Source organism: Ursus maritimus, unplaced genomic scaffold (genome assembly GCF_017311325.1).
Source record: "Ursus maritimus isolate PB19 unplaced genomic scaffold, ASM1731132v1 scaffold_10, whole genome shotgun sequence".
Lineage (NCBI taxonomy): Eukaryota > Metazoa > Chordata > Mammalia > Carnivora > Ursidae > Ursus > Ursus maritimus.
In genome coordinates, this window is record NW_024423344.1 from 23,194,105 (window position 1) to 23,206,610 (window position 12,506).

Sequence of the window (12,506 nt, forward strand, 5' to 3'; positions counted from 1 at the left end):
AAATAATCCCCTCTTATTCCCGCCCCTTCCCTGAGGAGAGAACACAAACCTTGATCTTGGAGTCATTTTTGTTGGCGTTGGCACACCTTCTGAAATTTTATATGGATTCTTCAGGGGTGATATATAGATGTTCCCCCCAGGAATCCGTAAAGGTGAACTAGAAAACTTGTAAGGGCTTCGAGGAATGTGAGGTATTGGTGACAAGGTAGGGGGCTAGAGCAAAAACAAAAAGTAGATTTTTTTTTTTAATGTTTTAGTAAGATCCATTTTATAATTAGATTTTCCCAATCAAAGGATACTTCAAACATACCCTGGTAGAAGCATACTGCAAAATATTTGTTTTCAGTCTCTGCATGAAGACCGAGTTATAGAATACTATAATGGAATCATACTCCTCTTCTCTGATCAAAACACGTTTGAATGTCTGAGGAAGAAGAATAAAAACACTTGTTAAATGAATTTGGAAGTCTGTCTCTTTAGATTTTCTTTTTTAATACATCATATTATTTTTTAACAGGAAGAATCACACAGTATACAGGAAAAAATAACCTGAAAAAGTCTTCTTAGGTTTGGATTATAGCTGCTCTCAGAAGTGAAATGTCACAGATTTTTTTAAAGTATATATAAATGTAAAACTTTATTACAAATATCCTGTTTATTGCAAGGCAGATGCAGTATTCCTTATTAGCTTTATAATATGAATTTGGATATTAAAGTGCTTTAACTTTCCAATTCCAATGTAAAGGTAAAAAAATTGATATGTGAATTTATATAATATGATCAGAATATATGATCTAATTTATGACTTACATTATCATTTATTATAGATATGGATATATCAAAAAACAGTCTTACCATGGAAGATTACCCACCTCCTGAACAGCATGAGGAAGATCCTTGTATGCTGTTACAATGATTTTGAATTTAAGGTCTATATTCTTCACTTTGCATATGCCATACATGGAACACATCATAATCTGGTAAATCAATACAATATAAAAATATCTGAATTTGTTACATAGTTGTGCTCTAAAAAGTACTGTTATCTTTCTTTTAGTTTTAAAAAATGGAAATTAAAGTTCCTATAGGATTATCTTTTCCCATCCCAAGCTCAATTAGAAAGGTGATGTGAAGTTTGTTTAATCCAAGTTTTGTTTAAAGAACAAATGCATAAGTCAAATCTTGATTATTGAAACTGATCATCTGGTTTGTAAATAACCCTAACTTTGACCCCTGTTCCTTAGATTTTTCCCAGAAAAGCTGACACTGGAATCAGTAAACTGTGTAACTAGCACTTAAAAAAAAGCCAGTTGTGTCAAAGGTTCAAACTATCAGATAAAATAATATTGAATATACTTGGTGATGGTGGTAAGGGGCTTGAAAGGGGGCAGGAGAGAGTCTTTGTATTGTAGCTAATGTTCTTGATTTGGATGCAGGTTATACAGATGAGTTCAGTTGATGAATTTGCATTAAGATGTATCCTTATAATATATGGATGTTTTATATGCATATTTCAATAAAAAGATTATTAATGTTGAAATAAGATTTGAAATGATTCCCTACAAATTGAAAAAATCAAACTTTCTTCATTTGTATGAATTTTATTGCCAAATTTAACATTCTTGCTCATATCTACTATTGCCAAGAGTATCTACTCATCATCCCTTGCTCTGCATCCTACCAGCTCCAAGTCTACCATTCTTCCCATTCAGAATGCCATCTAATATCTTTTTTGCTAATTTACATTTTTCTCCTACTTCAATTCTTTTCCTAAGGTACCTCTCTGCAAAAATCTTGATTTCAGATACCTACTCTCTTTAGAAATCCTTAGCACTACTGTCTTTCTATATTGTAGCAAAGTATAAGTGCCTACTTTTAAAAATACAACATACTAGAATTTATATACCCAAATATACTCTTGTAAAATATACATATTTGGAGGTTATACCCTTATACACTAATTTACTGCTGAAAATATCATTCTTTTTGGGAACATTACTACTGACCTTACAGAAATAAAGGGATTACAAGGGAACATTATGAACAACTGCATACCAACAAAATAGATATCTAAGATGGAATGGCAAATTTTAAGAAAAGACACAGACCACCAAAACTTAGTAAAGAAGAAACAGAAAATATTAGCTAGAATTATTAATTCAAAACTATCTTCAAACAAAAGTCCAGGCCCAGACAGCTTCACTGGTGAATTCTACCAAGCCTTTAAAAAAGAATCAATACCAATTCTTCACAAACTCTTCTGAAATTAGAAGAGGGAACACTTCCCAACTAATTCTCTTAGGATAGTAGTACTCTGATAACAAAACCAGATGTCAGAGGAAAATTACCATTATCTCTTATGATTATAGATATAAACATCTTTAACAAAACAAGCTGAATCCAGCAGCACATCAAATGTATTCTATATTATGACCAAGTGGGATTCATTCCAGAAATGCAAGGTTGGTTTAACATCTGAAAATCAATTAATGTAATATATCACATATCAATACAATAAAAGGGGAAAAACCCCAATGATCATCTCAATAGATACAGAAAAAGCATTTGACAAAATTCAACACACTTTCATGATAAAAACAACTAGGAATAGATGGGAACTTCCTCTACTTGATAAAGGGCGTACACAAAAACTCCACAGCTAACAATACATTTAATGGTGAAAGGCTGAATGCTTTCCCCTAAGACCAGGGGTAAGACAAGGATGTCCCTTCTCACCACTTTCACTCAACATTGTTTTGGAGGTTCTACACCAGAGCAATTTGACAAGTAAGCGAAATAACTGTTGTATAGACTGAAAAGGAAAAAGTAAAACTATCTCTATTTGAAGATAATATGATCTTATATATTGAAAATCTTAAGGAATCCACTAAAAACTATTAGAACTGATAAACTACAACAATACTATAGGATAACAAGATCAATATATGAAAATAAATTGTATTTCTACACATTTGTAATGAATAATGCAAACAAGAAATTAAAGAAAAAATTCCAGTTACAATAGTGTTAAAAGGAATAAAATACTGAGGCATATACATTTAATATAACAAGACTATACTCTAAAAATTTTAAAACATAACTGAAAAAAAGTAAAGAACATCTAAATAAATGGAAAGACTCATAATACATGTTCATGGACTAGCATACTTAATATTGTTATGATAAGAGAGCTCCTCGAATTGATCTATGATTCAGTATAATCCCTATCAAAATCCCAGTAGGCTTCTTTGCAGAAATTGACAAGCTGATCCTGAAATTCATATGGAAATGCAAGCTTTAGAATAGTACAACAAATCTTGAAAAAGAAGAGCAAAATTTCTTTCCTATTTCTTTTTTTTTAAAGATTTATTTATTTATTTATTTTAGGAAGAAAGGGCACACACAAGAGTGTGTGTGTAAGTAGGGGAGGGGGAGAAAGAGAGGGAGATGGAGAGAATCTCAAGCAGACTCCCCAGTGAGCATGGAGTCCCAAGTGGGGCTTGATCTCATGACCCTGGGATCATGACCCTGAGATTATGAGCTGAGTGAAATCAAGAGTCAGATGCTTAACGGACTGAGCCACCCAGGTGCCCCCCCACTTTCATATTCCAAAATTTACTACAAAGCTACAGTAATTAAGACAGTGTTGTACTGGCATAAGAGGAGACATACAGATCAATGGAGTACAATTAAGAAACCAGAAATGAACTTTTACACATATATAGTTAGTTGAATTTTGACAACTGTCAATAGAGAAAGAAAAGACTTTTTAAGAAATGGTGCTGGAACAAGTAGTATTCACATACAAAAGAGTAAAGTTAGATCCCTATCTCACACCATACACAAAAATTAACTCAGAATGAATCAAAATGTAAATGTAAGAGCTAAAAGTATAAAACTCTTGGAGAAAAACAAGGATAAATCTTCGTGATCTCTGATTTGGCAATGGTTTCTTAGATATGACACCAAAAGCAGCAGTAACAATAGAAACAAATAGATAAATGGAACATGATCAAAATTAAAAACTTTTGTGCCTCAAAGGACATCATCAAGAAAGTGAAAGGACAACTCAGAGAACTGGAGAAAACATTTGCAAATCATATGAAATTAGGGACTTTAATGTAGACTACATACAGAACCCTTATAACTCAATAATAAATAGACAACTCAATTTAAAAATATGCAAATGAGCTGAGTAGATATTTCTCTAAAGAAGATATATAAATGGCCAATAAGCACATGAAAAGATTCTCAATCAATATCATTAGCCATCAGGGAAATGCAAATTAAAACCATAAAGAGATACCACTCTATACTCACTAAGATGATTGTAATCAAAAAAGTAAATAAGAGGCTGATGAGGATATGGAGAAATTGGAAACCCATACACTGCTGGTAGGAATGCAGAATGGTGCAGATATATTGGAAAACAATCTGTCCTCAAAGGTTACACATATAGTTATCATATGACCTGGCAATTCTACTTCTAGGTATACATCCAAGAGAACTGGAAACATATATCCACACAAAACTTGTACATAAATGTTCATAGCCAACATTATTCATAATAGCCAAAAAACAGAAAACAAATGTATACCAAATGATAGATAAATATGATGGACATCATATCCATACAATGGAATATTATTTGGCAATAAAAGGAATGAAGTACTGATACAAGCTATAATACAGATGAACAATGAAAACATTACACTAAATTAAAGACGCCAGGCACAAAAGACAATGTATTATATCATTCCGTTTATATAAAATGTCCCCAAATAGGCAAATCTATAGACATAGAAAGATCAATGTTGCCTGGGTCTGGAGGAAGTAGGGGAACAGAAGGTGAGTGTTGAAGGGTGTGGCGTTTCTTCTTGGCACGATAAAAATATTTTAAAAGTGATTTTGGTGATGGTTGCACAACTCTATGAATATATTAAAAACCACTGGATTGTACACTTTATATGGGTAATTTGTAAGGTATGTGAATTATATCTCAATAAGTGTTATCAAAAAATATTCTTATTATTCTGTGTACAGAGAAGAAAAAGGAAGATACAAGAGAACATTCTCTGTAAATTAAGTCATTCGTTAGTTCGTTCATTCATTCATTCATTCAATAGGCACTGTTTTAGATCAACTTGTTCTTAGGTCTCGTGCCTTTTCCATACTAACATGAAATCTAGTTTACAAGACAGAAAAACCACCAATAAATTTTTTCAATGATTTTTGTAAGATCTTTTATGTCATTAAACAAGTTACTGAAATACTCCCAAGCTCTAAAGCTCTAAGAATTACAGCAAAATTATAAAAGGTAGCCAACAAATGCATATATATTAAGTCTGCTAAGTTGATCTAGCTTCTCATTTGAATCTAACCTTTTAAGAAATCAATACACAGTTAACAAATAAGTAGGAGAAGAGAGGTGAAGTGCATTATTTTCTTACCTGATCCAAATGCCTGTCCCTCATGAGTTCATACTCATTTTGCAGTGTGTGCTGAAAAAGGGTCCAGATGATGTGTTCTAGTTCTGGGTGGTCAGACAGAAGACGTGCACACAGGGTATTTAGTCGAAGATATGCTAGTCGGTACACTGCAGAGATAAGGGGAATTAGTCATGTTTACTATTCATTTTGAATTACAAGTGGATATTAAATTGCTATATTTTCAAATATTAAATTGCTATAACCACAGTGCTGTTAAACAGCATTTTATCTTTTTCTGTTTTTTTTCCAAGTTTTTATTTAAATTCCAGTTAGTTAATATACAGCATAATATTAGCTTCAGATGTAGAGTTTAGTGATTCATCACTTCCATACAACACCCACTGCTCATCCCAAGTGCCCTTCTTAATACCCATCACCTATTTCACCCACCTCCCGCTCTGGGAACCATCAGTTTGTTCTCCATAGGTGAGAGTCTGTTTCTTGGTTTTCCCTTTTTTCTTCCTCTATGTTCATCTGTTTTGTTTCTTCAATTTCACATATGACTGAGATCATATGGTATTTGCCTGACTCTGACTGACTGATTTCACTTAGCATTATATTCTCTAGCTCTATCCACATCATTGCAAATGGCAAGATTTCATTCATGTTTATGCCTGGGTAATAGTCCATTGCATATTTATACTGCATCTTCCTTACCTATTCATCCATCAATGGACACTTGGTCTGTTTCCATAGCTTGGCTATTGTAGATAATGCTGCTATAAACACTGGGGTTCATGTACCCCTTCAAATTAGTATTTTTGTATCCTTCGGGTAAATACCTAGTTGTGCAATTGCTGGATTATAGGGTAGTTCAATTTTTAACTTTTTGAGGAACCTCCATACTGTTGTCCAGAGTGACTGCACCAGTTTGCATTCCCACCCATAGTATAAACAGCATATTAACAGTAACCTCACCTCTACCACTATTTTCTTTATGAATAAATAATCCCTAGTCTTAGTACAGAGTTAGGTATGTAGAAGGCAAAATAATACTTGAATACTAACATAAGATTTATTTAGAAAGTCTATAAAAATACTATTGGGTTTTAGGTCTGGAGAAAAGGAATCCACAAAATTAATTTTTTTTCCCATCTACTTTAAATATAATGACTCTTGCTTTAAATGTACCTTTCAAAGACTTGCATAAAGTAATCAGAAATTTTTAGTTAACTATCTCAGTGGTTCTTACTTTAGTGTGCATCAGACTAGCCTTGGAAGGCTTGTTAAAATAAGGAATTTTTTTTCTTTTTGCACTTCATCCTAGAGTTTCTGACTGAGTAATTCTAAGATGGGGCCTAAACAAAAATTTTCCTCTCTACAACTCTCCAGGTGAGGTGGATTCTGCTTGGTTGGGGACCACACTCTGGAAACACTGCTCTAACTTAAGGGTTATCTTACAATATGCCTATAAAACTCAGTATATTTCTGACTTGAATAAAATCAGAAAAAAGATTTGTCACAGAGTGATCTGGCCTTTCATGTCCCTTCAGAGAGCTGCAGTTGGTATGCACCTGCACATACGGCTGACTCTTACACAACATGGGTTGAACTAACAGAGTCCACTTACACATGGATTTTTTTTTTCAATAAATAGAGGACAGTACTATAAATGTATTTGCCTTATGATTTTCTTAATAACAGTTTCTTTTCTCTAGCTTACTTTACCGTAAGGAGTACAGAATATAATACATATAATATATAAAATATATGTTAATCAATTCTTTATACTGTTGGCAAGGCTTCTAGTCAACAGTAGGCTATTGGTAAAGTTTCTGCGGAGTCAAAAGCTATATGTGGATTTTTGACTGCATGCGGGATCAGCGCCCCTAATCCCCACATCATTCAAGGGTCAGCTGTATATACGCATGCACAGACACCCCTGCTCCAGCTCATACACACATAATCAGAGAATGCTACACAACCTGATTAGCCGGAAATGTGCCTACATTAGACTACAGCACACTGTACAATCTTAACTCTACATACACACCTGAACAGAAGAAGTAATGCAGGGGTAAATACTTCCAGACATAAATTTGAAAGCATGACAAAAGCAGCAGCAGCTATAATAACAACCTCTAACACTTGCTGAGTGCTAACTATGTGCTAGGCACTGTTTGAAACAGTTTATGTATTAATTCATTTAATTAACTCAGAAACCTTATAAGGTAGATTATTTTATTACAAAATAGACTATTATTATCATTATCATTTCTACTTTACAGATGAAGAAACTGAGGCATAGAGATATTAAGTGAATTTGCCAAGGTCACACCCAGTAAGCAGAAGAGCCATGATTTGAACCCAATCACAGCCAGGTTCCAGAGTCCTTCTTCTCAAAAATAATCATCTACTAACCTTTTTTGTAAAAAAGTGAAAGGGAGGTAGATTTCAATGGCTTCTGAGTCTGGAAGGCTGAGGTTGCTTGTGCCTCTGTGTTTGCAGTAGAATTTACACGTATAGTTGATCCTTTTTTCTTTGGGGATCTTACAGGAGAAAGATACCTAGACACATTCAAAGAAAAAGCCTTCATTTGAAGTTCCCTAAGAGTCTCTCCCTCTCTCTGTCTGTCTGTCTGTCTCTCTCTCTCTCTCTCTCTCTCTCTCACTCACACACACACACACACACACACACAGCTGTACACATGCATCTGAACATATCTATTTAATCTGTTATTCTATACCAAATTCCTTCTCTCAGCAAACTATTTTTTTAATTTTTATTTAAATTCTAGTTATTTAACATACAATGCAGTACAGGTTTCAGGAGTAGAATTCAGTGATTCAGCACTTACAACACAGTGCTCATCACAAGTGCCCTCTTTAATACCCATCACCCATCTAGCCCTTCCCCCACTCACCTCCCTCCATCACCCCTCAGTTTGTTCTCTATCATTAAGAGTCTCTTACGGTTTATTTCCCCTCTCTCTTTTTCTCCCCATCCCCTATGTTCATCTGTTTTGTTTCTTAATTCCACATATGAGTGAGATGTTATGGTCTTTCTCTTTTTCTTTCTTTCTCTGACTTATTTCGCTTAGCATAATACACTCCAGCTCCATCCATGTTGTTACAAATGGCAAGACGTCATTCTTTTTGATGGCTGAGTAATACACACACACAAAATCTCCTTTATCCATTCATCAGTTGATGGACAATTGGATTCTTTCCATAGGTTGGCTGTTGTTGATAAAATTGCTATAAACATCGGGATACATGTGCCCCTTCAAATCTGTATTTTTGTATCCTTTGGGTAAATACCTACTAGTGCAATTACTGGATCATAGGGTAGTTCTATTTTTAGCTTTCTGAGGATCCTCCATACTGTTTGCTAGAGTGGTTGTACTAGTTTCAGCAAGCTATTTAAACACAAGCTGGAAAAGATACGGCCTAATAGGAAAACTAAGCTTGTCATTATCATTTCTCTTTTTTTTTTTAGATTTTTTAAAATTTATTATTTATTTATTCGACAGAGATAGAGACAGCAAGCAAGAGAGGGAACACAAGCAGGGGGAGTGGGAGAGGAAGAAGCAGCTCATAGCAGAGGAGCCTGATGTGGGGCTCGATCCTATAACGCCGGGATCACGCCCTGAGCCGAAGGCAGACGCTTAACTGCTGTGCCACCCAGGCGCCCCTTGTCATTATCATTTCTAACTATTTTAATGAATGGCTTTTTCTGAGAGTTATTGCTTTATTGAAAAAAAAGATAGCTGCATATGTGTATATGTTCAATTTTAATAATTATAGTGAGATTGAGATCATAAAATAACTCCAGGTTAAAAGAATAAGTTATTAATACCAAAACAGTGTTGTCATGTTTCTGATTTTCCTCTTAAAAATGTTTAATTGATAACTATGGTTCATATATATGATAAAACAAATACCACCTAGTACAGAATTCTAGTATTCAGATACATTATCAAGGAAGATTTACATCTGTATACTAAATATGTCAGACATAAATCAACACGGAGATATTAATAAATATTCTCTCTCAATTTCTGACATTCTACCACTCTTGTGTTGCTTTTTATAGGATATTCCAGATCTACTTTCTAATTTTGTCTTAGTAGCCGAGAAATAATTCTAAGCAGGAAGGAGGATTTGTACTTTACTGTGGGTGTATCTACTACATGTAATATGTTAACTAGTACACTAGGAAAAGGGAATCACCATCGTAATCTTTCAAGTACCAGGGTCTAGTCTACTTCCAGTCGAGGACTTGCCCTCAATTCTCTATTTCACAATATTGTAGACAAACTTAACTTGGACAGGAGTTGGTCTCCTTGGAGGTCTGGTACAAATATTCAACTACCTATGGAACATCACTACTTGAATCTCAAACTTAAGAAGGCCAAAGGGAAGCTCTTGATTTCTTCCCTCTGTTTTTCCCATCTCAATAAATGACTCCACATTACATCCAGTTTCTTAAATCGAAAATCTAGGAGTTATTTTTAATTTCTCCCTTTTCCCAATTCCCCAAACTCAATGCAAAACCAAGTCTTATTAAATCTTCCTCTAAAATACATCCTAGATCATTCCATTTCTTTCTATCTCTACTGACAGATCTTAGACCAAGTCACTTACATCTTTCACTTGGACTACTAAAAGTACCTCCAAATTGGTCTTCCTACTGCTTCCTTGCCCTCCTCCAAACCCACCTTTACTTCAAACAGCAGCCAGAAAATGGCCCTTTAAAAATACAAAGTATAGCAAGCTGCACCATTACTTAAAACTTTAATGCTTTCCCATTGTTCTGCTAAAATCCAAACCCTTTCCTATGGCCCATGGGAATCTACAAGGTCTGGCCTCAGTTTGCCTCTCCAACCTCCTTTTGTACCTCCAACCTCCTCTTACTCACTTTACCCCAGCCACACTGGGATTTCTTTATGTTCCTTGGACCAGCTAAGTTTGATCTGCCTTAGGGCCACTGTACTTGCCTTTTACTCTGCTGGAAGGTACAAGATGCAGACGTGTGCCTAACCAGCATCCACTTGTCCTTGAGGTCTCAGGTCAAATATCATTTTATCAGAAAAAGCTTCCCTAAACATTCCTACACTCTCAGTTTCTCTCACATCACTTTATTTCCATTATAGTACTTAGTATACTCTCTTTTTTCTTTTTTTTTTTTTTTAAGTAATCTCTACTCCCAACATGGGGCTTGAACTCATAACCCCAAGATCAAGAGTCATATGCCCTACTAAGACAACCAGATGCCCAAATTTAGTATACTCTAAAAACACATCATGTATTAGTTTATTTCCCCCATAACGTAAGCATTATGAGAGGAAGAACCTATTTCATCTTACCCGTCTTTTATTCCAGTGGCTAGAAAAAACTCTGGCACTTAGAAAAAGATAGGGCTTGACTTGTTTATATTAGTGCATAACCTAGCAAACTACTTTATATGTGAAGACAGAGGCATTATATGCTAGAAATACTCTGGGTACAAGTTAGCATGGAAAGGACATCTCTGGAAAATAGTCCCTGAACTAATCACAGAACATCATAACGTCAATTCCTAGACAGAACTAAATAGAAATAACAGTAGGCACATTCCTATGAAAAGGCATAGTAGCTGGGATGTTTAAGAACATGAGTTTTGCGGTCAGATTTCTTGGGTTTGATTTCTGTTGACTTTTGGCAAGTTACCTTATCTCTCTAATTCCTATTTTACAGATAACTGAGGCTGATAGCAGAATCTACTACCTTACAGGGCTGTTATGAAAATTAAATGGGAAACTTAGGCAACTGTCCAGTACACAGTGAACCTTCATTAAATATTAGCTATTTGCTTTCTTCTTCCATCATCATCATCATCATCATCATCATCATCATCATCATGTACTTATCAATTAATTTAGTCTCATATCCCATCCTAGTTCCTGTGCCTATCCTATGCTTCACCCCAAATGCACTGATCTGTACTCCCTGAAAATGGTTCCTACTTTTCTGGTCTTACATTTTGGAATTCATGCCATTTCTGACTCTTGGAACACTGTGTCTCCTCCCTCCTCTCCAGTTTCCATAAAGAAATCCTATTTTCCATCTTTCAGGCCTAATTAAATTGCCATCTCCACCATGAAAACTATCCTCATTACATCAACCCTGAGCGATCTCAGCAGCACTCTGTACCACTTTATACGATCTTTATTTGGGTACCTTATATTCCTGCTTCTTCAAAGCAAGACAAATATCTTATTCAAAATTCTATTCCCCACAGTTTCTATATAATATCTTGCATTATACCATGCTCAAAACCTATTTGCCGATTGAATAAATAGCATAACATACATTCTACTTACATATCTGCTGCAGTGTGATTACTCTGGAGAGTAAGGTTGAGAGTACAAGCAGATTCAAGGTGATCAGTTGGTCCTTCTCGGTCTTTTGCTTGTTTAATCAGATCAAATAAAGGTGAATCCTATATGAAACCAGATGACGTTAAAACCACATTGGTAAGTATGATTTTCCCATGTACTTATCGAAATCATATTGTCTGACATGGTGAGCACTACAAATTTAGTTACAATTGACAGCAGCAATTTAGAATTCAGATGAGATCCTTTTCTCCACCTTGAAAATACCAAGTGCCAACTTTTGTTCTATATACATAAAGGACTAGAAAAATGTATAACTTTAAATGCTTATATTAGAAAAGAAATTAAAAGGAAAAAATACACAGAGAAGACCCAAAGAAGGTACAAAGACAGAAATAATAAGGATACGAGCATAATTTAATGGAACTAAAAACAAAGATAAAATATACAGTTTGATCACAAAGCTAATAATCAGTTCTTTGAATTAACTAATAAAATTAAACAAACCTCCAGTCAGAATGAGAAAAATAGAAAAGATAAACAGTATTAGGAGCAAAAAGTGGGACCATCATCACCAAAATTAGAAAAATAACAGAGGACTGTTATGACTAATTTTATGTCAATGAATTGGAAAACTCAGACCAAGTGGAAATTTCCTAAATAAATAAATAAATAAATAAATAAATAAATAAATAAAT

At 34.6% G+C, this 12,506-nt stretch overlaps 1 protein-coding gene across 1 annotated transcript in view; it reads right to left on the reverse strand.

Annotated features, from left to right (window-relative positions):
• Positions 1–12,506, reverse strand: part of RB1 (RB transcriptional corepressor 1) — a 155,015-nt gene that overhangs the window by 13,295 nt on the left and 129,214 nt on the right. Inside the window, exons 18-23 of the mRNA XM_040622773.1 lie at positions 11,794–11,912; positions 7,851–7,996; positions 5,451–5,596; positions 873–977; positions 311–424; positions 50–213 (exon numbers count right to left, since the gene is read on the reverse strand). Of these exons, the coding sequence (XP_040478707.1) occupies positions 50–213; positions 311–424; positions 873–977; positions 5,451–5,596; positions 7,851–7,996; positions 11,794–11,912 (794 nt within the window). The remainder of the gene's footprint in view (positions 1–49; positions 214–310; positions 425–872; positions 978–5,450; positions 5,597–7,850; positions 7,997–11,793; positions 11,913–12,506) is intronic.